Source organism: Pelophylax lessonae (assembly GCF_965119305.1).
Source record: "Pelophylax lessonae genome assembly, chromosome: 13".
In the NCBI taxonomy this organism is placed as follows: Eukaryota; Metazoa; Chordata; class Amphibia; order Anura; family Ranidae; genus Pelophylax; species Pelophylax lessonae.
In genome coordinates, this window is record NC_138780.1 from 130,008,846 (window position 1) to 130,035,194 (window position 26,349).

At 40.4% G+C, this 26,349-nt stretch overlaps 1 protein-coding gene across 3 annotated transcripts in view; it reads left to right on the forward strand.

Annotated features, from left to right (window-relative positions):
* The window catches only part of RGS6 (regulator of G protein signaling 6), a gene marked incomplete at its 5' end in the record, with an annotated part of 657,279 nt that overhangs the window by 609,539 nt on the left and 21,391 nt on the right, over nucleotides 1–26,349 (forward strand). For 2 of the 3 annotated variants that reach the window (XM_082275029.1, XM_082275027.1), the window contains 2 exons: nucleotides 222–311; nucleotides 20,510–20,563. In XM_082275029.1, coding sequence (XP_082131155.1) covers nucleotides 222–311; nucleotides 20,510–20,563 — 144 coding nt within the window. The remainder of the gene's footprint in view (nucleotides 1–221; nucleotides 312–20,509; nucleotides 20,564–26,349) is intronic. The other variant, XM_082275028.1, reaches the window with a different exon arrangement.

The window sequence follows — 26,349 nt, forward strand, 5'->3', positions numbered from 1 at the left end:
GCACTGCAAGGGATAGGTTTTTTATTCCTCCAGGTGGGCCAGAGCCGCTCAGACTGCAGTTGTGTGCAATTGTTGTAATGCCAAGTTCTTTCCCTTGCAGTTTGTGGGGGTATTACAGGCATGCTCATGTGCAGTTATTCTATTTTTACTAGATACTTTCTAAACAGAGAAACCTGGCTGTAATAAAATATTTTAGCTTGATTATGTGTGTTCTGTTGCAGGAGCATATCTACAAGCTCATGAAGAGTGATAGTTATGCACGGTTTCTGCGCTCCAATGCCTACCAGGACTTGCTCTTGATGAAAAAGAAGGTAAAGTTGGGGTGGACATGCTTGCATCCTCCGCACATTACTGATTCTGGCCTGCTGCTTGCTAACAGTGTGGAAATGAGAATCGTGTCCCTTGTTTGTAAATTCATCTTCTTTGCACGAGGACTAAATGTCATCTCCCTGCCAATTGTTTTAACATAATACAATTACTTATCCCATTGCATAGACTAGTGTAATTTACATTGTCTCTAATTTGATATATTTCATACTGTTAGATCTGTTAAGTCTTTGGTCCATGGTCATACAGATATGGATTTTTAGAAAAGGCTGTTTTACTTCATGCAAAGCCATCTCAACTATTAGAAGGCATGATGTCTCATTCGTGGTGAACATAAGGCCTTTTCATTGACCAGTCTTGTCTTTTGAAGTAACTTGAAACGAATGCTGTTATTAGTGCAGGATAGGATGTCTTCATGCTTATGCTGTATAGCTTGGCAAAGCATTTATGGCAGGCAGCTATGCACTGTGTGTCGTATACATTCAGCTGGGTAGAGCAAAATCCTACACGTATCAGATGTTATTGAATGCAGTTTGCTGCATTTTCAATGTAGCCAAATCGCTTGATGCTTTAAAAATCAGTTTATATTATTGAAACCTGTTCTAACCCGTTATGAGTTGCAGCAAATTTGCAAAATATCCTGCAATTTTGTGTGTGCCGACATGTAGTTTCCCATTCAAGTTTTTGAATCTAAGGGTAGTGGCCTTCTGGTCGATCCACATGTGCATTGGGGGTATAGTCTGAGCAATCCAGTACGTCAACACCAGTTTGAAGGCCTAAAAGAGAGCTCTACCGACAGCCTCTCAAACATATGCATCCTGTATCACTTCCTCCAGCACACCTAGAAGGCAGTGCTTGGGATCTAGGGGTACATCTACGTGAAATATATTGTTAATGGTCCTTACTATAGAGTCCAAAAATCTGTGAAGTTTTGAGCAACGCCACAATAAATGTATAAGATCTCCTTTTTCTCTACATTTTGGCCAGGCAGAATCCTGGCGTAAGCCCATAATATGAATTCTATAGGGAATTCGGTGTACTAGTGTAATAGTATATATAGTTGTGATAATCTGTGTGTAGCAGGTTTTCCAGGCTTTGGGCCTGATATGGGTCTGCCATTGTTACTGGTAACACTTCCAACACATTTAAGTTGAATACCCCAGTGTGAGATTGGAGACAATGACCATTCTGGCATCTTTGGTTTGCTTTGTTTATTTTGTAATGGGGATGGGAGAAGGGAATGAATGGGATACTCATCTGGCTCAACTAGGTTTAACTGGGACTCCTTACAGAAAAATGCCTGTTAGCACTATCTTGACGCCAGCTATATGCCGACCAACGCTTCCTGGCGCTTGAAGATACTGTTTTGCTGAACTGTGCTAGAACTTCGACTTTAACACACTGATTAACTTAGAAGATCCAGGACTGTAATACACTTGACTCTTGACACTCTGTTTAGCTCAAAAGTCTGGTGAACAGCTCCCTCCAGCCCTTCACTGACTGAGGTAGCTACTTGTAACTGCTTGTGCTGCTGCAACTTTCAACACTGTACACTGTACACTTAACCCTTCTGGGCCCAACCACTGGCGCCCCCTTTACACTTCAGGGTCCTCTCACTAGGCACCCCCTCTGAACTTCAGGTTTCTCTCACTAGGCACCCCCTCTGAACTTCAGGGTCCTCTCACTAGGCACCCCCTCTGAACTTCAGGGTCAACACCTGCACCCCCTTTACTGCTAGCTAGCTCCTGGATCCCTTGGACCTTCACCGGAGCGGTCCCCTCTCAGCTAGGCAGAACCCCAGGGGTAGTTTGCACTACTCACGAACTGGGAATGCTTTCCTGAAACTGTACCCCCTCTACTCCGCTGGTCCTTGACACACTTGGATCCTCCCTATCCGGTGGGCTACATCCACCCCACACCAAACTGATTTAGGTCCCTCTGACTCTGAGGCAGCCGCCTCCTATCAAAAACACTGGCCAAAAACTCAGGAGCATCCCACAAACCTGGAAAGGGGGAAAAGGAAAAAAACAAATGAACAAACAAATTACGGTGAAAAAATATAGCTTTACATAGCTGTACAAATATGCACACTTTAAGGTGCATGAGAAACAATGCACCCCCACCAAACAAACTTGCTTGGTGGGGATTTCAAAACAATACAATGTACATATCCTATCTGACTGTCCCTAAGAGGATCCCACCTGTAGAGAAAATGGAAGCAACGTTAGTCAACTGCATACAACTTTTGAAAATACAAGACTAACTGTCTAAGCCCTCCTTTGACTCTAAGGGCAACCTTTCCAATCCCTTCCCTGACTACCTCTGCTGACCAGTGTCTTGAATCGCCGGGGTCTACTCCTTGCCGGTAAAGAGTCCATACCCTAACACTGGCTAACTGTGCAGAGTCCTTTGATGAAGCGAAACACAGCGCCCTCTTGCTGTCTCTCAAAGTACTCTCAAAGTACTTCTTGAAGGAAACAGGGCAAGTCACAGTGCTGAATGACCTGCAGTCCTGCTGAGTCAGGGAAGTAACACAGGGGTCCTTTAGGGCACCCCCCACCAGAGTTCCTGGATCCACTTGCATCTGCAACAAACAACAACATCACCTTGTCTAAACTGTGGAAGGTTTCCCACACAGTATTTGTAATCCCCAGAGACCTTGGCCCGATGGCCCAAGGGGTCTAACATAGCAACATTTTTTCCAAGATCCTGGCACGATGGCCCAATGGGTCTGCATTAAAACTTGAACACTTTCAACAAACTTGTAAATTCAGCATTACATTTGCTTTTCACAGTTCCTTGACCAGTTGTGATGGCAAGCCGGCCAACACAGTTTTGAAATTTTCAGATGAATCACTTGCTTCACTTAAATATAATAATCAGGGTGGGGAACCCGGACATAGGTACCTTGCTCATCCTTGACTCTGATGGACCAGGCCTGACCTCCACTCGGTCAATATAAATGAAGCACCCAAAGTTCCACTGAGCTTTCACACTGTTGAATCTCTCTTTTAACTTCTCTTCTGGCGAGTCCCTGTATGGCTTGGGGACAAACAGGAAATCATAGATCATATAATTGCACCAGATGTCTCTAAATTTTTCCACGAGCAGAATCACCTCTCTAGGAGCGTATAGATAATCGTATCCATATTCAAGTGCCACCTTTTTCTGTAGCCACCTCTGCATCCGGGACAGCCGGGAAGAGTTCTCCTGTTACCCCTCCCTGGTGGGGAAAATGGAGTGGACACTCGCTGGATCATACTTTCATAGGCTGTGTTCTGATCCTTTGCTCTGGCAATGTTCCCTGGAGGGGTGAGGTCTGGGATTCTCTCAACATTAGTATCACAAAACCCCAGTTTCTGAGCGAAAATCCCCTCTCTCTAGGGCTTCATTGGCCTCCTTATGAATGATCACGGCTGCTTCAGAACCTGGGGAGCTGCTCCCAGCTTCTGACCCCCAGTCCCACTCTGTTTCATCTGCTGACCCCCTATCATCGATCCCCTCTTCGATCGATCTGTATTTGTACTGGAAAGATGGGACCCAATGGGTACAAGGCCTGTTTCCTCCTCACCACTTGTGCTGGTCGGTGAGGCTGGGGTAGCTGCAAGCTTTTCAGACTGCCGAGTACTAATGGGGGCGGATCCTGTAGATCCTGTACCTGGGGTAGATATGTCCCCTGGCCACCCTCCGGTCACCGGTGCTGGCATGTATCCCCTCCCTAGGGAGCTCTGCGACCCAGTCCCCCTAACACACATCGAAGGCCCGCTGGTTGCTGGCATGGCCTCCAGCTGCATAATTAGACACAACATGCCCCTCCCGCCTCCGCGGAGGAACTTAGATTCAGTCCCGGTCATCTCCTGAGTGAGGCCTCATATAGCTTTTTGGGTCGGCCCTCGCTCTTTTCTACCCGGAGCAGCAGATACCCACAATGCTTGCATTGGACCCACGCTTGCACCCTTAGCGTTACAGTGGCACACTGAGGACATACCGCTCCTAGGAACTTCGGGCCACTTCCCGTGCAAAGCGCAAGTCCGCCTTCAGGCACCACCTGGATGCCTGTATCCCAGACTAGGTATGGATCGGGCTGGTGGACCTGCTCCCGGGTCTGCCTGGCAGAGTCTTCACCAATGGTGGCAGTGATAGCGGGTACACTCTTTGGCTCTCTTGCAAACGCGTTGCTTCTCTCTCCTACACGTGTCTCCCGCACAGCCACACCCGAAGGAGGGGGTATTAGTAGGGTCCCCTTGGTCACTCCTGATTGGCTGGATGTTCCCGCTATCTCCACCCTTTCGCCATGTTGGGCGATGACTCCTCCTGGTAGGCAGGTCCGCATGTGGTGCGCTATCCCGCGCGGTGCTGTAACTCTTCCTCTGCCATGCTCCTTCACTTTAACCCACAGGGAAGTAGCGGCTAAGCGGATGATGTCACTTGCCAAACATGCATCCACTCTTCTCAATTGCACAGGGCCACAACTGTGCCTTCCTTCACTGAAGACAGCTGTCCCTCCTTGCTTGGCAAGAGTAATATCCCACTGTTGGTCGCACAGTCGATAGTTCTCTTCCTAGCCACACATGTGCAATTTTCATCTTCCATACTGTCTCCGAGACTAGCCCCACTGCCTCTCCCGGCATGGCCGACTATGATCCTCACAGTATCGGTGCAATTACTATATAGAAGAAATGTCCCGCTGTCAAATGCACGGTCGACATCAGTTCACATAACATGTACAAATACCCAGCCCCTGGCACCTCTCTTCCCGTGCCCCCGGCCTCCATCTTCACCGTCCCCACTGGGACCACCAGCGTCCTCTTCTCTGTCCCCACTGGGACCCTTGACACCATCTTCACCGTCCCCACTGGGAGCTCTTCCTGTTAAGCAGTTGCAGCATTAATGCACTTTCACACTTTTTCCCCCTGCTCTCTATTTATACATATGATAGTCCATCTCAAAGGTTCTTATCATATTGCAGGCTTTACTTAAACATTTGTGTTGCCTCAACCAACCTTCTATATGAACTTCTATCTTCATCCCACTCTCCCTGCCTCCTGCAGATCTGTCCTCACACTTGGCTTGACACTTGAACAACAGATCTGGGCACAAAAATTTACTTTTCAGACTTTTTCTTCTGTAACCAATGGCAAAATCCTGGACGAGCCCCCAAAAGTAGCAGGTTTTCCAGGCATTGGGCCTGATATAGATCTGCCATTGTTACCGGTAACACTTCCAACACATTTAAGTTGAATACCCCAGTGTGAGATTGGAGACAATGACCATTCCCACATCTTTGGTTTGTTTTGTTTATTTTGTAATGGGGATGGGAGAAGGGAATGAGTGCTGAACTGTGCTAGAACTTCTAACACACTGGTTAACTCAGAAGATCCAGGACTGTAATACACTTGACTCTTGACACTCTGTTAAGCTCAAAATTCCGGTGAACAGCTCCCTCCAGCCCTTCACTGACTGAGGTAGCTACTTGTAACTGCTTGTGCTGCTGCAACTCTCAACACTGTTCACTGCACACTGTACACTTAACTCTTCAGGGCCAACCGTTGGCGCCCCCTTTACACTTCAGGGTCCTCTCACTAGGCACCCCCTCCGACACTTCAGGGTCCTCTCACTAGGCACCCCCCTCTGAACTTCAGGGTCCTCTCACTAGGTGCCCCCTCTGAACTTCAGGGTCCTCTCACTAGGCACCCCCTCTGAACTTCAGGGTCAACACTGCCACCCCCTTTACCACTAACTAGCTCCTGGATCCCTTGGACCTTCACTGGAGTGGTCCCCTCTCAGCTAGGCAGACCCCCAGGGGTAGTTTGCACTACTCACAAACTGGGAATGCTTTCCTGAAACTGGACCTCCTCTACTCCGCTGATCCTTGGCACACTGGATCCTCTCTGCAGCTCAGCTCAGCTCTTTGTCCCCTCAGGCAAGCCGCCTGGGACACCTGATCCTTCTGACCAGAGGAGAGACAGCCAAACTCTCCCTTCTGGGACTCTGCTTCCTGCCAAAGACGCTGCATCTTGCACTCCCCTCAAACTTATACCCACTCCCAGAATCCTCTGCGGCAGAATCTGCCTTCTGGGGTAGATACAGGCCTGAATGTGCCTCTGATTGGGTTTCCTCCAATGCCCAATGAGAATCCTCTCATGGAGCCAGTGGGGAGACTCCCCTCTCAGCAGCCACACCTGGAAGGCATGACAGCCCAGCTGAAAATCATGGCCCTGCTGTTAGGCAGCCAAGGCCCACTATACTTTACCTAGCACCTACCTTGTAGGGTGCTACATGTGCAACACATTGAGAGAACAGACATGAATCGCCTACAAGGCCTCCTCCAACTGGTCCCCCAAAGTGTCTCCCACATCTTTTTCCCATCCCACAATAGAAGTATTAGGAAACTGTTCCAAGTAATCAACTAAAAGCATGGCGTAATACCTGGATACTCCTTTTGTGGAAGGGGAGCTTTGCATCATACTAAAGATTGGGGTTGGAGACATAGCCGCACTCACTAATGTACTAATGACTGTTAGGCTTTAATTTCGTGTTGTAATTGAATGTAATAAAAACGCATAGTACGGGGGAAATTATACCTGGTTTGCAATTGAGCAAAGGAAAGAAGCTTGCCTTTTTCAAATATATACCTAAGGTGGATCACACCCAATTTCCTTCAGTTGGCAGCATGTTGCAAATTATTTAATTTCCGGGTATAATTGATTGTGCCATATACTGCTGTACACTGTGTACCCTAAAACAAGTTGAAGTTGTTTCGCCTTCACCCAAATTTTGTGCATTAGTCTATACATTGGATACAGTCTGTTGGGCTTCAAAAAAAGTTGGGCTTCCAGTCCCTCTGAGAAATAATCCCACTAAATTGGAGCATTACATATAAAGTAGAGTCTAATCTCCTCCCCTATATGGGTTTCTGGGACCATCCCCCCATCAGATGCTATATTTGAGAGGCCATATAGTACAGCCAAGGGTTTGCAAAGGCTAATCAACCCCCATCTTTCATCCTCTGTAATTGTTCCAGTTTTATCCTAGTGGGACGCCCTTTCCACAGCAAGGAGCCCGAAAAATTTTCAGAGGGACCACCATTGGTGTATTGTGGATAAAATACAACAATTGGGGCATCATGATCATCTTGACTAAATTTGCTCTACCCGCCATTGAAAGCCCATATTTAGCCCATATTTTCGCCCTGTTCCTGAATTTTGTGAGTAAGAGCAGAATATTTAGCCAGCAGTAGGCCATTAGGTCAGAGGTAACAATGATCCCTAAATATCTGAAGGAAGTGACAACAGGTATCTTCCTTTTTTTGGTTATGTAAATACCTGTACCTATTATGAAGAGATAATTCATGGATAGCATCAATTGTAGCTCCTCTTATTATGAGAATTATATTATTGCAAGTGTAGACAGTGGTTATACCAAGTCAATAATAGTATCATCACTCTGTTATAAATACTAAAAACAGATTTTTCTGTTTTGCTTGTACTCAAGAGGTTCAATTATTTGCTGGCTTCTTATTTCTCTTGGTGGCCCTGGCAGCTAGATGTTCCTGTTATGACTTTGCTTCCTCAATTCCATATCAATTCTTTATAAATCTAAGGACGGAGGTCTCACTCCTCCTCTTGCATTCTCTGTAATGTAGCGCAGAATACAGATGAGTAAATAAATCAGCTAATCTGGCAGGTTTGGACAATTTTGATAAATAAGGCCAATGGGGCTTCTTTTCTGTGAATCAAACTTTTCCAACTCCCTAGTTTACTTAAATGCGGATCCACCCTACATTGTAAATTGTAAGAACTAAGAACCATTTAATAAATAAGTTCTGCTTGCCCAGATTCATGAAATGCATTGTTTCCAACAGATTAGACAAATGTGCATGTATATATTAAGGAGAATCTGAGATTTACAATTTCTTGGAAATGATCAAAGTCAATCAGTCTACTGATGTTTGGATTGATTCATTCATCTGTTGTGAAGAAATTTGAGATCCCTGCCACAAATATACATACATGGGATCTCATGTGAAGGTATCTTGTTTCTTGAGTTCTAAAGAGGTATAAAAAGCCAGTAGGTTATTTAACCCACCAACAATATTGTTTTAAAGTGTATTTATAAGAAAAATTTAGGGAAATTTTAGAAGCGTAGTTAATTTTTCATTTTTGCTGTCTTTTTCCCCCACTGGGAAGATTTACCCTCTCTCTTTGTCCGGGAGACTATTAAACATTCTAGGATATTTCTCCTTAAAACCTTGGTTGGATATTATCCCCAAACGTTATATCCATATATTATTGAAACCAACAATGTGTGTGCTATATGTCCACGTTCTTTTAAATCATGTATTAGGCAAAACTCCATTTGGTAGTCATGAACTTTATGTGGACTATAGAGAAACAAACTGAGTATCATAAAACAAGTTCTTTATTAAATCTCAATAAAACATTACAACATATGTTAAAATACTCTCTGCCTAGGGGTCCACATCGTGTACAGATTCCAACATAATTTACATGTAGACTCAACTTGTTTTGGGAAGCCTTCTTCAGGAGAAATGTGAAAGGATCAATATACTGGAACCCACAGTTCCAGTATCATACTTTTTAACCGGTGCTTAGAAAGGTATGGAAGCTACCTCCGTTGACCCCCTTCTGAAAATGATAGTCACCTGGCTATTATCCTGTTCTAATGAGTTCAGTACTTTTTGAGTCACTGATCTGGATCAAGTACACACAGATAGGAGTTCACACATTGCTATGACTTAATTAACAGCAGTATTCTCCAAGATTAGTGACTGATAGGGTATTGAAAGTAGATTCAGCATGGCAGCCAGACAACTAACACTTTTCAGAAATGGCAGCACCCAATTATATCCCAGCATAGATTTTCTTAATAGTCTTATTAGTGCAAAGGGCTGGTGTTATGGTCAACAGTGGTTACAAATAGAGAGAGTGCATTTTGCTAGGCAGGACAACGAAAACAAGGGTTTTATCCCTTGACTGCTCTATCCAAAAAGCCCAAAAAAGTTTTGGCTTTAGATACACTTCAATAAATTAGAACTATGCAATTAATAGTGGGTGTGTGGGGAGGCATGGGCAATGTGATGTTACTTTCTAGTGGAATGTCAAAATGACCAACCCTTGTCACCAGTTTGATTTTAAAAGTTTGCTTGTTGTGGCACAAGAGTTTAAGGAAGAGTGTTATGCACAAAGCAGCTGGTCAATAGACAAGGTGCATTGTTTTATGAATTTTATTTAAGAGTAACTCCACTTTTGTTGAGAAAAAAACATTCCCCTCTGGGTCATCTATGTTCATTGCAAGGATTTAAACTTTGTTGCTGATACCTACCTGTTATTCTGAAGAAATAACTGTTTGTCTGTGTCTATGTGTAGAGTGAATCTGTATGGGAGTGGTTTTAAAATGAATAGTCAGCTGCTGCACCTGCAGGACTCTAATGAGGAAAGTGGCAGGGTCTGTAGTGCTTTAGATGTTATTTCACTTAGGGAGTATCTCACCAAAAATGACATTTTTGTTGCAGGGGATGCTCAAAATCGGACTTGTATCTTAGTGCAGACTTCTAGGAAAATCAGTAAGCCAATCACACAAGCAGGAATTGACGGGGGACAGGGGGCATTCTGTAAACCCTCTGTGTACAGAATACCTCTAGGTAGCCATATTGCATTTAATTTTTCAGAAATTTACAGTGCTACAGATTGAAAACGAAAGGTAATTTTTAAAAACATTCAATTACTATATGACTTGAGTCACAATTGAATTCACTATATTATTTTTTCCTAATTGCTCGTTTTTTTCCCCACAAAAGTGAAGTTACCCTTTAAGCTGTTCTTACCTTTATGTCTATTTGGTGACATGTGGTGATATGCATGAATAGGCGTATCTTCTGTACAGGTCAGTGTACCTTCACTGCGTGATATATATTGGTTAACTAATGCAACTGTTCTTTAAGATGGCATATATGCTTTTCTTCAATTGACATTATGAAAATTCAAACGAAAAACTGCTTTTAAGGATAGGATTTTTTTCATCTTTGAGATTATTGCTGATGTGTCTTTTACTATAACCAAGTTTTCCAAATTATTCAGGCGTTTGGGATCGGTGCTTGATTCCCGATTGACACAGTAAACACAGTATTTATTAGACAACTGGCTTTTCCTACTTTATTTTGTGGTGTGGTAAAGGCTACATAGAAAGTAGTAGCCTGGTATATATTTTTATTTACCAAGAATACACTGAAAAAAATTCTTCAGTTTTAAACATTTCACAATAACCAGGAGCAATATGTTCCTTTTGTTGTAAATTTGTAAACTTATATTGTATAAATCATGTAACCTTTTTTCTTCTTCTTTTTTTTTTTTTTTTTTTTTTTACGTTAGTACAAATCCTAAGTTTAAAGTTTTTACTTTCTCTAACAAAGAAATGTTTAATTGATAATTCAATATAAATTACACATCTTTTTTGTGTTTGTATGACCTTCTTGCTGTTACACTATTTTTTTTTTTTTTTACTCCAAGTTGTATGCACACTATATATTATTGGTGCTATGTTATGATTGTACTATCACAACACATGTTTATATTTTTTCATGCAGTTTTTGGCCAGTGCGATAAATATCTTCGTACCTATTGCCATTTTTTTTTCAAATTCTTAATTTTATTGACAATATGCTCAAAGAAAATACACAAATTTCCCATCTTTACAACTGGTCTGGTCTCAAGTGAACATGTAAGACTAGATAGAAGAGTGATTTACCATAATCCGGGTGGCTCATAAAAGTATTAGTAAACGGTAATTGGTAACAAACCAATCTAGTGAATTTGCTGAGAACAAGACGACCTCTGAGGATACGTGGGTAAAAGTAAAGAGGTAGCTGCCCAGGACACAAGTCACAAACAGAGAGGGGTATTATGTTTTCAAAGAGACATAAAGAGAATAAAGGTGCAGAAGGAGCAAGAAAAGTAAACCAAGAGAAATATGCTGAAGTAGGGGAAGAGGGGAAAAAAGTTGGGTAGTATTTGGGAAAGGTGGGAGCAGCAGAAAAGGGTCCTTTCTAAAGCCACCAGATATCTTGCTTACACAAGACTAGGTGTCACTCAGAGAAAGTAAAACCATCTCTTTTAGAAGTGGTCTTTGTGTTTCCTCAAGGATCCTCCATACACATTATATCATTATATCCTTCATCAATTTAATACACTATGACACCATAGGAGGGGGACAAGGATTTCCATTGTGCCTGGCCGCATTGAGGAGGTGCTTGACCAATGAGTGGCAGTACTTTTGTTGGATAATAGAAACTTAGCGAGGGTCTCTATAGGGCGAAATACATAAGGACCTTCTTAATGGCATTATAAATAGAGGTACCACATACTGATATAAATAGAGACAGGAGCTAATATAAACTATTGGACTTTACTGGTACCCCAAGGATTCACAAAACAACTATATTAAAAAAAAAAACTGTTTTTATTCACAAAATAAAAATAATAGAATAACGTAACACAAAATTCAAACTTTGGCAAAAAAAGAAAAATTATCTGATGCATCAAAAGCGAGATGCCTCCATCCCTAAATTCAAAACAATAGAAAATACATGGGTCATGGGACTTTGGAGGAGGCAACACACAAATTAAACAAATTAATACTTTTATTACATGGTAGAAATAACTGATTTAATGGTACAAGCAAATAACAGACATAAAACTATTATATATAATGAGCTAATCCACAACCAATAAATAAAAATATAATTTCACATTCATCGCAGTATAGGCATTAATATTATCGCATTGCATAAAATCACTTGTCATCCTAACACTCTGCACGCTTCGTGGAGCTGATCCACTCATCAGGAGTAGATACAAGAAATATATAGATCAGCTCAAAAAGAATAAAAAAACTAAAGAAAAAAATAATAAAATCAGCAGCCTTGGAGCAGGGGATCAAGGAAAAACGTCTATCCCGAGGACTGTGGCGGAATAACCCAATCGGACTCCCGGGCAAACAGAGGGCAGACCAGGTACCAAGGGTCCAAAGTATGAGAATGTGTAGTAGCGCCTCCAGGCTGTATATATCTGCAAGAAAATATAGGAGTATATGTATGCGATTTTATACAACGCAATAATATTAATGCCTATACTGCGATGAATGTGAAATTATATTTTAATACCTATTTATTGATTGTGGATTAGCTCATTATATACATTAATTTTATTTCTGTTATTTGATTGTACCATTAAATCATTTTTTTCTACCATGTAATAAAAGTACTAATATGTTTATTTTGTGTGTTGCCTCATCTAAAGTCCCATGACCCATGTATTTTCTATTGAAGATTAAAACTTTTATGCCTTCATTGTACATAAATATACAATATTGTACTGTATCATCCCTTACAAGGGAGTTCATATGTGCCACAAGGCACTCTCACAGGTTATTGATGTTATAAGTCACAGAGGGAGTTCAAATGTCCTCTTCCTTGACATGTTTCACAGCAAAATGCTTTTTTAGTAGGATGAAGGAATCATAACCCAATTTCTAAATATACATAATCGAAAATGAATTCCATATACATCAAAAAGAAAATAAAACAATATAAAAATGATAACCAAATCAGCAGATTCTGACTCACTAAAATTTTCCAACCATAGGTAAGGTGACTCAAGGGAATTCCAGGTGTCAGAACCCAGGAGGCCCTAAAAAAACAGCCATACAGAAATCATCAAACGACAACCTGATAAAATCCCTATAAAGCAAATATAATCCAATATGAAAGAAAGCCCCCCCTGTATACACACTATAACATCTATAAGGGCAAGGTAAGAAGTCATCCTCAAAAAAAGGCTCAGCTATAGTTTTTATACTCCAATAACTCTAATAGTGATGGCACGTTGATAAAGGAGAACCTACAGAAAAACTAGCTAGTTTAAGTATCCTACCCAAGAGCAGCAAGGACCCGTATTGATATTAGATGCACAGGAAATGGCGTAGGTGTAATATCTATAAAGCTTGAAATGGTGCTTTGTACTTTCATTTAGGTAGCAGGCATGCAGCTATGTCTTGTTAATGGGACAGACCAGTAAGGTTATGAATCAAGGCACAGAAATCTTGCCAGAAGGGGTGGACCTGCAGACATGACTAAAAGATGTGGAATAACATACCCTAGCTATGCCACATCTCCAACAGTCAGGACTAATGTCTGGCAATATGCGGTGTAGTCTCTCTGAAACTCTATACCACTGGGTGAGGAGCTTATAGCATGAATCCTGGAGCTGCCAAGATGGAGGATTTGTGTGTAAAAAAGAGAATGGACTCTCTTTGTTCAGGTGTCAGATGTAGGACCAAATCCTTCTCCCTATTCAGTGAGGAAAGGGGGGATATAATTCTCCAGAGGGGAGATTAATGCAGCATTGACCATTGAGAGGCTGTGTCTGAGAGGTGTGGCTGAGGCCCAACTACATTGAAAAGAGGTGGCTGGTGGGACAGAGGCTTGCTGTAGCAGGAGGGAGAGTAAATAGTGTCTAATTTGGTAAGCCTACTAAGTCGGCAAAGGAGGGGAAAGCATGGACTGGATGGTTGGGACAGGTTTCCAACTTCTGTTTTCCCAAAAGTCTTCTAATTTAAATTTGTTAACAATTATAAATGGTTGAAACTTGGCGTTAAAGAGCCCCAGGGAGAACTCCAGGTTCCTGGGCACTGGAGCCATTTGAGAATCCAACCTCGAGTTGATTATCATTAGAGAAGTCTTAAGGTTGATTTTAAGAGTGGCACCCAAAAAAGGGTGGTCTCGCAGTGAGATTGGACAAGTATTCTGTAGCCAGGATATAGTCTTTAAGAGAACAAAAGGCATAGCTTGTTTCAAAGACACCAAACTCTTAGAGATAGCATGTTTGCACCAGTCAAATATCCTTCCAAGTGGGAAGCATGATGGTAGTGAACTGATCTGGGAAACCAAGTTTCTCTGATTGTTTAGATAAACTGAGGGTGTCAGTTTTAATTCTTGGTGGACAATCATAACCTAGCACAGGAAATTTAGAGGAACAGTTATAGGGAGGGTTTGGAAGAGGCACACAACAGGCAGGGCAGCACATTCATTTTTAGAATGCTGTTTCTGCCAAACCAGGCATGGGATGATGAATTCCAACGTCATAAATCCTGTCAGATGGTTGAGAGCAAGAGGGGGAGGTTTTCCTGAAAGACAGTATTTAAAGTGCGTGTGAGGTAAATTGCCAAATATTTAAGTTTCCCTCTAGCCTATTAGAGGAAAACTGGTATGAAAGCATATGTTAATCCAAAATCTTTGAACATTTACACAACAAATGAAATGCTCCTTCTCATGGGATGTGCATGATTTAATATCTACAATTTCTGCTGGATATGCAGTGTACAGCTATCTCACATAAAGTTAGATCAACAATTAAGGGAGATGCACATTGGAAGGGCAATTTACTACAGTTGTAAAAAAAAAATCCCCAGCCCTAATCTGCCCATCAATAAAGATTATATAATTAAAGCCTGCCTATAATTTATAACCCAGAAGGAAGACCGGGTGAAGATGGATTCCCTGTCAGCTTAGAAATTGCATCACATCTTCCTCCTTTTTAATCCTAACACTGTAATAGTTTGGGTTAAATAATGGGGGGTCCTTGTGATTGATACATTTGAACGGTCTTTCAACAAGAAAAAACCCTTAAAATCATTCAGGTTTTAGCAAACCCCTGCAATACAGTATATCTATTTCTCATATGGTGATTAGTGGAAAAAATGCTTCTTACATTGGTGGCCATTGGGAATAATGATCCCCTTAAAGATGGCTAATATAATCATTGGTGTCAGTAGTTACTTACCTAAGAGGCAGAAAGTACTCTTTGCTCCAAAGGCCCAAATAAACCTCTGAGGAAACCCTAGAGTTCTGTTAGCCCTTCACAGTATGTACAGTAAGGGAGTATAAAATATAGGAAATACTTTGACAACGTTTGTGGACTTTTTACATTTTAATTTTGGAAAAAGTATATAAATACCCATTGCCATGTGCAGAGTAATGTTAAAGATATTTTGTAACTTTTTAACACTACCTATGGCATTCTGTTCTGAAATTGTATCACAAAAGTAAACATTGCATTCTGATGGTCAGAATAGGTGCAACTGAAAAGAAAATTACTTTTGAAGAATATTTTCTGGTAGATTTTTGACCTTTTCTTTCTGTAACATTTTGTATCGATATGTGTCCCTTTGTATAATAATTAGTAAACTAGAGATTTTGATCATTTTACTTGATGATCAAGCAATGTGCTAGTAGAGGGGAGCTCTGGTTAAAGTACTTATACTTTAAATTCAAAACTAGCCTAGCTTAAAGACGATATCTTCAAAAATGTGATTACCTTCTTTTACTGCTGACATGCATACAAGCATGGAGGAGTCTGACCAAATGTAGCCATCTTTTAAACAACAGTGGAAAATTCACCTCATTCATTTTGCTTCATTTGGAAAACCTGAGCCAAACTAAGTGAATATTGTGATTGTCATGTGAATCATTAGTATCCTATGTCTGCTTTGCAAAATTTCAACTGCAGGTGGCGTTCCAAGCAAACTCTATAATAGCAGCTCTCTGTTCTTAGAAAATCGGCAAGCTGCAGAAAGTATGGCCTTCTGTGTTAATGAATTTAAGGATTCCAGAACAATTCCAGTAATAAGTATGAAACATGGAAACAATGTTTTTTTTTTTTAACTATAGGAGCAGAGTATTTTTATTTTCAAAACTAATTTTCACTTATATGAATGAGGCGAGCCAAAGCCGAAATTCACTTTGCAAAGCATACCCAATCATATGCAAGGAAAATCTAAAAACTACAGGATTTTTGCTTGCATGTGATTGGATGATTAAAGTCAGCACAGCTTTGCTTAATTCACTAAGCTAAATCAATTTTGTTTTTGCAAAGAGAATTGAATTTAGCTTACTGAATCAAGTAAGGTAGTGCTGACTTTAATCATCTTACAATCATGTATAAGCATAAATCCTGTTTTTTATCATTTCTTTGCACATGATTCAGTATTTTTTTTTTTTTTTTTAATTATCACTTTCTTGTCATTCACAAAGTTTAAGTGAAAATTCCTTTGCAAAGTAAAAAGTCAGTTTATAAGGTGAAAATGACCTTTGAAAGTGGGCATCCTCTACTCCTGTAGTAAATCGGGATGGGTGTCTGACTTTTTTGTATAGAAAGTAAAGAGTTAGGGGTCTATTTAGAATTTTTTCACACAAGATTGATGCAACTTTCACCCAAGATTCACACATTGCCTAATTTGACTAACTTTTGTGTGATTTCTGGGTGAAAGTTGTTTAACACTTTCCCACCCGGCCTATAGCAGATTGACAGCCAAGAGGGACTTTCCTCCTTCTGAGTGGATGTCATATGACGTCTCATCAGAAGGTGCCGCTCACGTGGCTGCACAGCGGCACAATATATCCCCGGCTGTGTCCACTGGAACCAATCACAGCAGATCACATGACAGTTGTAAACAATGTATGGCTTCCTTTAATGCCATCCATTGTGTACAATTATGTTGCTAGCTGTGATTGGTCAATGTGATCACATGTTACAGACAGGGCCAATCACAAACCCTCTGTACCATGAGATTTGCTCTGGCCAGTCACAGCTAATCACAACAAAACAAACTGAATAAATCCGTTTCATTCAGTAAAATTCTTGCTTATAGCAATGAAATCCACTGCTATAAAAAAATTATAATGTGTAAAAAAAAAAAAAAAAAAAAAAAACCTGATCACTCCTCCAGAATAGCACAATGGTTTTATGGCACAATTATATTGCTCTGGTCACAGCGTGTTAAAAAGACATTGTAAAATAAATGTAATAAAAAAATAAAAAAAATTATTAAATTTTTGGATTTTTGTGTACTGTCACCAGCCAGTTATATGATGATGCTATACTGTACTGGTGAGAGTATGTAAAAAAAAAGTTAATATTGTGAAGTTATTCTTTTGCAAAACATAATAAAAAAAATGTACAACTTCAAAAAAACTCTTACTAATTACCTTGAACTGTCTACTTTCCAAAAAGGGGTTATTTGGGGGGTATTTGTAATGTCCTGACATTTTTGGGCCTCAAGAAATGAGATAGGTGCTAGTACATCAGCACTGATCAATTTTCAGATATATACCATCGTTTGTGGACTCTATAACATTCCTACAGACTAAATAATATACAGCGATTTGGGTTATTTTCACCAAAGAAATGTAGCAGAATACATTTAGTCCTAAATTTATGAAGAACAGTAATTTGCAAAATTGTATAACAAAAATAAAGAAAAGCGCATTTTTTTTCAAAATGTTTAAGTCATTCTTCATTTATTTAGCAAATAGTAAAAAACCCAGTGGTGAAAAAATACCACCAAAAAAAAGCTCTATTTGTTGGAACAAAATAATACAAATTTAGTTTGGGTACAGTCTTGCATGACTGTGCAGTTGTCATTCAAAGTGAAACAGCACTGAAAGCTGAAAATTGACCTGGGCAGAAAGGGGGTAAAAGTGCTCGGTATTGAAGTGGCTAAAATGTTCCTAAACAGAGTCTTTTGTGTTAGAAAATGATAATGTTTTGTTGTATCATCTTAAGCATGATCCCTGGTTTATTGTAACATGGCTGTAGATGGTGTATTTCCACATCTGCAGATGTCAGTCTGTATCTGTGCAGCTGTTAAAAAATATATATGTAAGGCATGCTGGCTTTTGTAGTTGAACAATGACTTATAAGCCTAGGTTGTATGATGTTTGTGTGAGGCTTACAATAGAACAGGTTTAACAAAGATTTCCATGGCAAAAAAAGGAGAGTTTTCAGTTTTAGTAATGTAAGGTGGATTATGCAACTATACCTAACCATTCTGTAGCCTTGTCTTATAGCTAAGCATTACTGCATTAATCTTACCTGCTTTCAGCAATATCAGCATATATTAAACTCTGCCAGTCTATGTGCATGTTTGTCAGCTGCTTGGATGTTAACTGTATTAGCTTCCATTCATAATGTTTGGTAAACTTGTGGCTGCCTTGCTGTGGTCCTCTATGAGTCATGCATAGTGATAGTGTGCACACTTTTCCCATACTAATTTACAGATTTTATTATACACTGAGGTACAAAGGCACTTTAAAGGAAATAAATATTTAAGAACTTAGTTCTCCAATTATTATTTTTAAATATTTGTAATGTTTTTAGTATCATAAATGAAGTTTTGTTATATATAATATGTATTAAGTATACAATTAAAAAAATATGTCAAGCCCAGTCTAAAATATTGCTGTGCAAAATGATATGAATTATTAACATTATCAATAAAAGTTAATTGCTTAATTGCAAATATTGATACATTACTAATTATATTACTGTTAGTTAACAGTCAGAAAATCAATGTAATAATCAGTTCCAATGTTTAAAGGGCTATAACCCCATTTAAAGAGCAGCGATGATTTATTAATGATAATTTATCATTTAATAATGATAATGACATTTCATATATTATTGTCCCAGTATTCCAATGATATCCCATGGAGATACACACAGGGCCTGCTTTACTTACTTTACCTGAGCCAGTGTTAACTTTAAGCTTGGGTAAGGCTAGGGCTACACTGGTGATTAAACCTCTTTGCTTCTGGGAGATTTAAAGGTGAATTACAGGCAGATATAAAGAACACAGATTGATTCAGTTCTGTATCCATAAACACATCCTTACCTTTTTTTTTAAGCAGTACAAAAACCTAAGTCTGATGTGACAACCTTCAGCAGTTCCTGTACAGCAGAGCTTGAAGTGGAAGAGTAAGAAGCAGCACTAAGCACATGCTGATAGGAGGAAAAAGCAGTAACATAGAGGCTATCTCACCACTGTTCTGCTTCTCCCTCACTGGCCAGAAAATGGGCAATTCCATGATAGCCTGGGCTCAAAGGAAGTGGGCTAGATTATGCTGGTTATCATTCAATCAGAAAACTGAGGACAGCAGAAGCAAAAAAGTCCTTTTTTTTTTTTTTTCATTTTATTTTTAATGGGCTTTTAACTTTTAACTGGAAGTTTGCTTTAACTACCTATTGACAGCATTCACATTTACATTATGTTTACATATATGTGTTGATATTGAGATAATAGGAAAACAAGTAGTTAATACTTTCAGTAGCAAAAATATTTAATCGCCAATATAGCCCCAGCCATAATCAGGCTGTTGGGCCTAAAACCGAGTAACCAGACCATTTTAAAACCTCTATTTTCAGAAAAAGGTATAACGTGATTAGTGTCCAAATATGTTTGTATAGGGGAGTGATAGAGAACCTTGACACTCCAGTTGCTTTGGAACTGCATTTCCCATGATGCTCATGCACTCTGTAGTGTAGCTGAGCATCATGGGAAATGAAGTTCCAAAACATCTGGGGTGCCAAGGTTCGCCATCACTGGTATAGGCACTAAAGAACTAATTTTGTAATCAGCCATAACGGACCTGCTTGTTAGCTTTAACAGTACTGATGCAGCAGTCCTATTTTACACTTGCTTCTTAGCTTCCCCATTTGCACATAGATCAGAGAAGCCAATGTACTGATTTGCTATATTATATAGAATCACACATGTTCAAAAAAGTTAAGCACATTTTAAAAATAAAGAGACTGGTAGGACAAAGCACAATCTGTAGTATGGCCTGCAACACAGCAAATATTTAATAGTTCTATATTATTCTGTATGCTTTTAACTAGTAACATCTGAAATGTTACTGAACTATAAAAACATCTTTACCCTGTGCATCCTTCTATTAAATGGACCAGTAAATATTATGAGAACAATTTAAGACTCTTAAAAAATAGTTGTAATGTACAATTGAACTACAACAAATAAAACATACAGTAGCTCTAACAAAGTTACAATGGAGGAATAATTTGAAATCCAGAGAAATCCTTTAGGTTTCTAAATTAAATATAAATAAATGCATAAAAAATCATGACATTACTGCTTTTGCTACTGCAGCAAAAAACATTTAACGCTACAGTTTGTATTCAGTTCACAGTTTGCATTAAATTTTTTTTTGGCTTTTCTAACATTGATAGCATAGTGAGCACACACACTTCTGAAGGTTGAAGGTTTTTTTTCCTGTATTTTTTCTTTCCCAAACCCCTTTTTGTTTTTTAAGACTGAGAATGAGCAAGGGCGTAGAACCTCCCTAGAAAAGTTCACTCGCAGTGTGGTAAGTCTTGGAAGGGTCATATTTAATTTTTTTTTTTGCACACTTCAGCTGTAAAATAATATAGACAATATCAGTATGTTGTTGCTTGCAATTTCGTGATTCTACGTGTGATTACATTCTCATTTATATTGCCTTTTTTGTCAGAATGTTTTTGTGTGATGTCTGTTTTGCCTTTATAAGTTTGCTTTACTATAATACTGCTGAATAAGTATCAAATAGTTTAGCACAAACTTATTATAAACAAGTCTTGTACCCTGCATTTACATAAAACTTTATATATTTAATTTACGTTTATTTACACTTTGGGAATAAGAACATTTTGTCATATCTGTATGAGTTCATCTGAATGCATTTATGAAATGTTTTTTTCGTAGTTTGAATGCATATGTTTACAATGAACACACTACTGAGATCTAAAGAAAAAATAACAGAGTACAATAAAAGATGTTACCATAATACATAAATAATTAGCAAGATTTGACCTAATATTCGGATTACAGAAATGCTTTTAATTGCTTCATCTTTTGTGCAATACTTCATTGATAGCCTTCTATCAAGGGAATGCTTTCCTAAAGGCAAATTTGCGGTTCATTATTCAAGTGAAATTGCACTCTGCAAGGGAAGTTTCCCGGAGCTTAGTGAACGTAGCGAAACTTTACCCAGCAAAGTATACCCAATCACGTGTAAGGAAAATAAGAAGAGATCATTTTAGCTTTCACATGTCTAGATGATGGAAGTCAACAGTGCTTCACTTCATTCGCTTAGTTCAGGGGAAAATTCACTTGCAGAGTGCTGTAGCTGCTGACGTTTAATATCGACACCCCAGCCAAAGTTTCAATCGCCTCTCGGGTGCTGCCGCCACCATTGCGAAGCGTGCTGCCCTTTCTGAATGGCCCCACGACAGGTGAAGGAGGACAGGGGCCGAACTTTTGAGTGATCTCGCTACGGCAAGGTCTCCTGGAAGCGGGGATGGGTACCTGTCAAAAACAAGTACGGCTTTCCCCTTCGAAAGGTGCCAAATGTTGCACCGGAGGGAGGAGGCAGATAAGTGAAGCTTCCACTTTGGTAATGGTTTTTTCTTCTTTCTTTTTTTTGATTTTCTATAGGGTTTTATATTAAAATAGGATGTTCTGTTTTGCACACATAGTATGGATCCTGAGGAAGCGAGTCTCTCATGAAACACGTTGGTCCTAGATGCCAAATACCATGATATTGATCCTATACATGTACCTTGTATTTTTAATTACGTTCTTTTTCCTATTTGTAATTTTTAGAATTATGTAATAAAAATGTTTTTTTATTTTTATTCTGTGTGATTTTTGGTGCCACATATAAAGTCACACTTACCTGTCCCTGCCTTTTTTTTGGCAGTGATGGTTTTTTTTATATTCCCAAGTTCCACTTGCCCTACTCACGCTCCAGCACTGGCCCTTGTTTCCTCCACTGTTCAGTGGCAGCGGTCTTCTTTGGGGAGAATGGCAATTCCCTAATGTCCTAGGGGCCATCTCCTGTTGCAGTCTAAACTGCTTATTCCTGAAAGAATGCCTGCCTCTCGCCGCCGGTGCAAGAAGGGTTAGCTCCTGTAACATTACTGGACTGGTTAGAAGATTGCATGAAAAGGGTAAGTATATATTTTTAACCTCCCCCCATCCGCGCTACAGCCTATATACGGCTGCAGCGCGGACTCGAATTTTCGGGAGGCCGTTTTTAAACGGCCTCCCAGTGACACGCCCCCAACGCGCTCCCGCGAGCGCGCTGCGGGGAAAATCTGTGTCGGCCGTGTCCCTTGGACACAGCCGATCACAGATCGTGGTGAATGGCCAATCACAGCGGCCATTCACCACGTGATCTGGCCGTCCAATGAGCGATGATCTCATATGTAAACATATGAGATCATCTCTCATCGCCGGCGCTCCTTCCTCACACGGAGCCTGCAGTGTGAGGAAGGAGGGGGAGCCGACAGCCGCTGGGGACACACAGCAATGTAATCAGGGCACCGATCACCAGTGCCCTGATTACTAAAAGGTAAAAACACACACACAGTGCCCCCACATCAGTGCCCACAGTGCCCGCCATCAGTGCCCCCCATCAATGCCCACAATCAGTGCCCATAGTGCTGCTAGTCAGTGCCCATCAGTGCCTGCTCATCTAGGCACTGATGAGCACTGACTGGCAGCACTATGGGCACTGAGTGTGGGCACTGATGGTTCTGCCCATCAGTGCCGCTCATCAGTGCCACCCGTCAGTGTCCAGTGCCATCCGCCAGTGCCCATCAGTGCCGCCTATCAGTGCCCATCAGTGCCGCCTCTCAGTGCCCAGCAGTGCCACCTGTCAGTGCCCAGCAGTGCCACCTGTCAGTGCCCAGCAGTGCCGCCTCTCAGTGCCCAGCAGTGCCGCCTCTCAGTGCCCAGCAGTGCCGCCTATCAGTGCCCAGCAGTGCCGCCTATCAGTGCTCATCAGTGCCGCCTCTCAGTGCTGCCTCTCAGTGCCGCCTCTCAGTGCTCATCAGTGCGGCATATTAGTACCTCCTCATCAGTGCCCATAAGTGCCACCTCATCAGTGCCCATAAGTGCCACCTCATCAGTGCCCATCAGTGCAGCCTATCAGTGCCCATCAGTGCCGCCTCATCAGCGCACATCAGTGAAGGAGAAAAATTTATTTTCAAAATTTACTCGCAAAAAATAAGAAAAACTTTTTTTTTTTTTTTAAATTTTTTGTCTTTATTCTTTTTTTTTGTAAAAAATAAAAATCCAGAGATGATTAAATACCACCAAAAGAAAGCTCTATTTGTGTGAAAAAAATGATAAAAATTTCATATGGGTACAGTGTAGCATGACCGCGCAATTGTCATTCAAAGTGTGACAGCGCTGAAAGCTGAAAATTGGCCTGGATGGGAAGGGTGTTTAAGTGCACAGAAGGCAAGTGGTTAAAATAAAAATATACTGGAGTGTGGGGGGATGGGTAAAAAAATCCTGCAGTTCGGCTTCAATCCAACATTTGTAGATATGTCAAACCATTTATATTTTATAGGTTTTTAGTGATCCTAGTATCCCACCCTCCAACAAACACACACTCAAACAAATATAGTAAACCTCAGCAGAAATACAAATATGCACATGTCCATTTGTATTGTTTTTTACTCCTAAAATGATTGTGCTTGTCATTGAGGCAATGTGCTTTGTATAGCGCAATATCCTTTCCTTTTGTTTTTTGTTTTTTTCCTTGCTATCTTTGGTGTTAATGAAGAATCCTAAGAATATCAAAGTTCAAAGGCACCAGTGTTTTCCTGCCTAGTTTCTTCATTGTCTGGCTTTCGCACTCATGGAGAATGACCAAAAATATCATAGCCTGGACATCTGTGATCTTTATACATACAGATACATCAGTCATTTTGAAGCTCGTTTATAGGTCTCATTATAGGTTTTATTCTTGCTCTTGCAAATTCCAGTCTGTGTCACAGTTCTTAAACCGCTGGATCCTTTTTTGTTAAGAATTGATTGAATAAGACAAAAGCTAGCTACCATTTCTATGTCTTCCCTAACAGTTCTAAAGTTATTTTCTTTTCTGCTGTCATAACCTTGGTTTTCTTGTTATTTAGCTGAAGTCCCATCTTTTCAATCTATTTTTCAGCTTTCTTTATGAAACTTTTGAGGCCCCTTACGTTTTCAGATATCAGTATAGTGTCACCAGCATATCAAAGATTTTTGATATTTCCTTTACCAATATTGAAACCTCTACCATCTTCTTCAAACCCTATTTCTCTCATTTTATGTTCAGCGTACTGGTTAAATAAGTATGGTTAGTGTATTCAACCTTATCTATATCTTTGCCTATCTTGGACCAGCCTGCGGTTCCATTCTTTGTCATGACTGTGGCTTGTGAAACTCTAAAGAACCTTTCTAAAGGAATAATGAGATGTTCAGTTACAGCCATATTACTAAAGACATTTAATATTTTTACAGGGTCAACACTGTGGAAGGCTTTGCTGTAATTAATAAAGCACATTTTGACTTTCTTCTCATACTTCTTGGCATTTTTGATTATCCAGTGTGCATCTGGAAAAATGTCTCTAGTTCCCCTGCCTTTTTTTTTTTTATTCCAGCTTCTACATCTAGTACATATGCTACTGCTGCTCTAAGATAAGTTGGCACTTGGCTGAGTGGTCTGTGTAGTCTGGGGTGCAAGCCAAGTCGCAACTGTAATGATTCAAGTAACAAAGATCTGAATGGTTTTGAGAAAGCACTGCTATAGTGTGAAAAGCGTTAACCTCTTTCCTCCTCTGTACAGCTGTTGTTTTTACATGTGGTATTACAAGAAAGGCTATTTTCTGGATCTTCAATTGGGTGTACAGCCATCTTGATCTTTGTTACTTGTACATTTAATAGTTCTCTTTTAAGGTAAGGTTTTAGTCTGCTTTGAATAACCTTTAGCATTATCTTTCTGGGGTGTGATATGAGGAAAATTGTTTGAGAATCTGTGCAGTCTTTCATGTCTTCTTTCTTTGGTATTGAAATATAAACCAATTTCTTCCATTATTTTGGCCATTTAGTGGTTTTTCAAACTTGTTGGCATAAGTTCATTAGGATTTCCATTGAAATAGCTTCAGCTGCTTGCAGGGATTCTGATGTCAACCTTTTTAAATTCCTATGGCCTTCAACCGTGATCTTTGTACCAATTAACCTGAGAAAAAGTACTAGTCAGTACTCAGTAGGGACGGGCAAACATTTCTGCCAGAACATGAGTTCGGGCCGAACATTTGCCTGTTGGGTCATTTGTGGAACACCTGAATTTGCAGGGTGTTCACCCTGACGAACACCCTGCAATGCTGCACCCTGATTGGGCAAAGCTTTGCCCAATCAGGGCACAGTATAAGCTGGTTGTTAAGGAGCGGGGCCGGGAAGCCGGCTGCAGCACCCTAAACAACCGAAGAGTCATTAGCTGTTGTCGTGGAAATTAAATAGGCTTGTACTGAAAAGTACAAATGCCCCGCTCTTTCGAATAAGGATTTTCTAAGCGCTCGGCGATAAAGAAAGGAACAAACGCACTGGGTCATTTCGATGCCATCTGCCAGGTCTCTCTCCATTGGATATGTATGTGTGTGCATGTGTATAAGAGCTAGTGTTTGTGTGTGAGAGTTTATGTGTCTCTTCATGGATGAAATGGCTGTGTGAGCTGCTGTGTCTGTGTATGTCTGTGTGTGTGTAGGTCTGTGTGTGTATGTCTGTGTGTGTGTGTGTCGTCCTCTGTGTTCTGTGTGTTCTGTGTGAGGGCAGGGCAGAGCAGGTTTATTTACATCAAGTGAACAAAAAGGAAGTTACAGGGAGTGGCTTCACAACCACCAATCACAAAGTACAATGGGCAGGGCTTATGTACAAACACAGCCATGTGCAGAGAAGAACAGAAATGGCTGCCATCTTATCACTAACAAGTCTTTCAATGACAGTTAAAGCAATAATCACTGTGAATATCAATTATCGGTAAAACCGACACTGGGAGACATAATGACTATTTAAACTAAAGAAAATGTCTTTCAAATTTTTCCACAACAGCTGTCAATGGTTTTCTCTGCTGATAGCTGGTTAAAAAAAAAAAAAATCCTTTAACCACTTGCCGACCGCCGCAAGTACATATACTGTGGCGGTCAGCCCCGTGCAGGCAAAGTGACGTATGGGTACGTCACTCGCCTGCGAGCCAATAGGGGGCGAGCGCGCGCTGCCGGAGGCGCGCCCCCGCTCATTCACTGTGATCCCCACGCGTGTGACCGGTGGACTAAAAGTCCGCCGGCT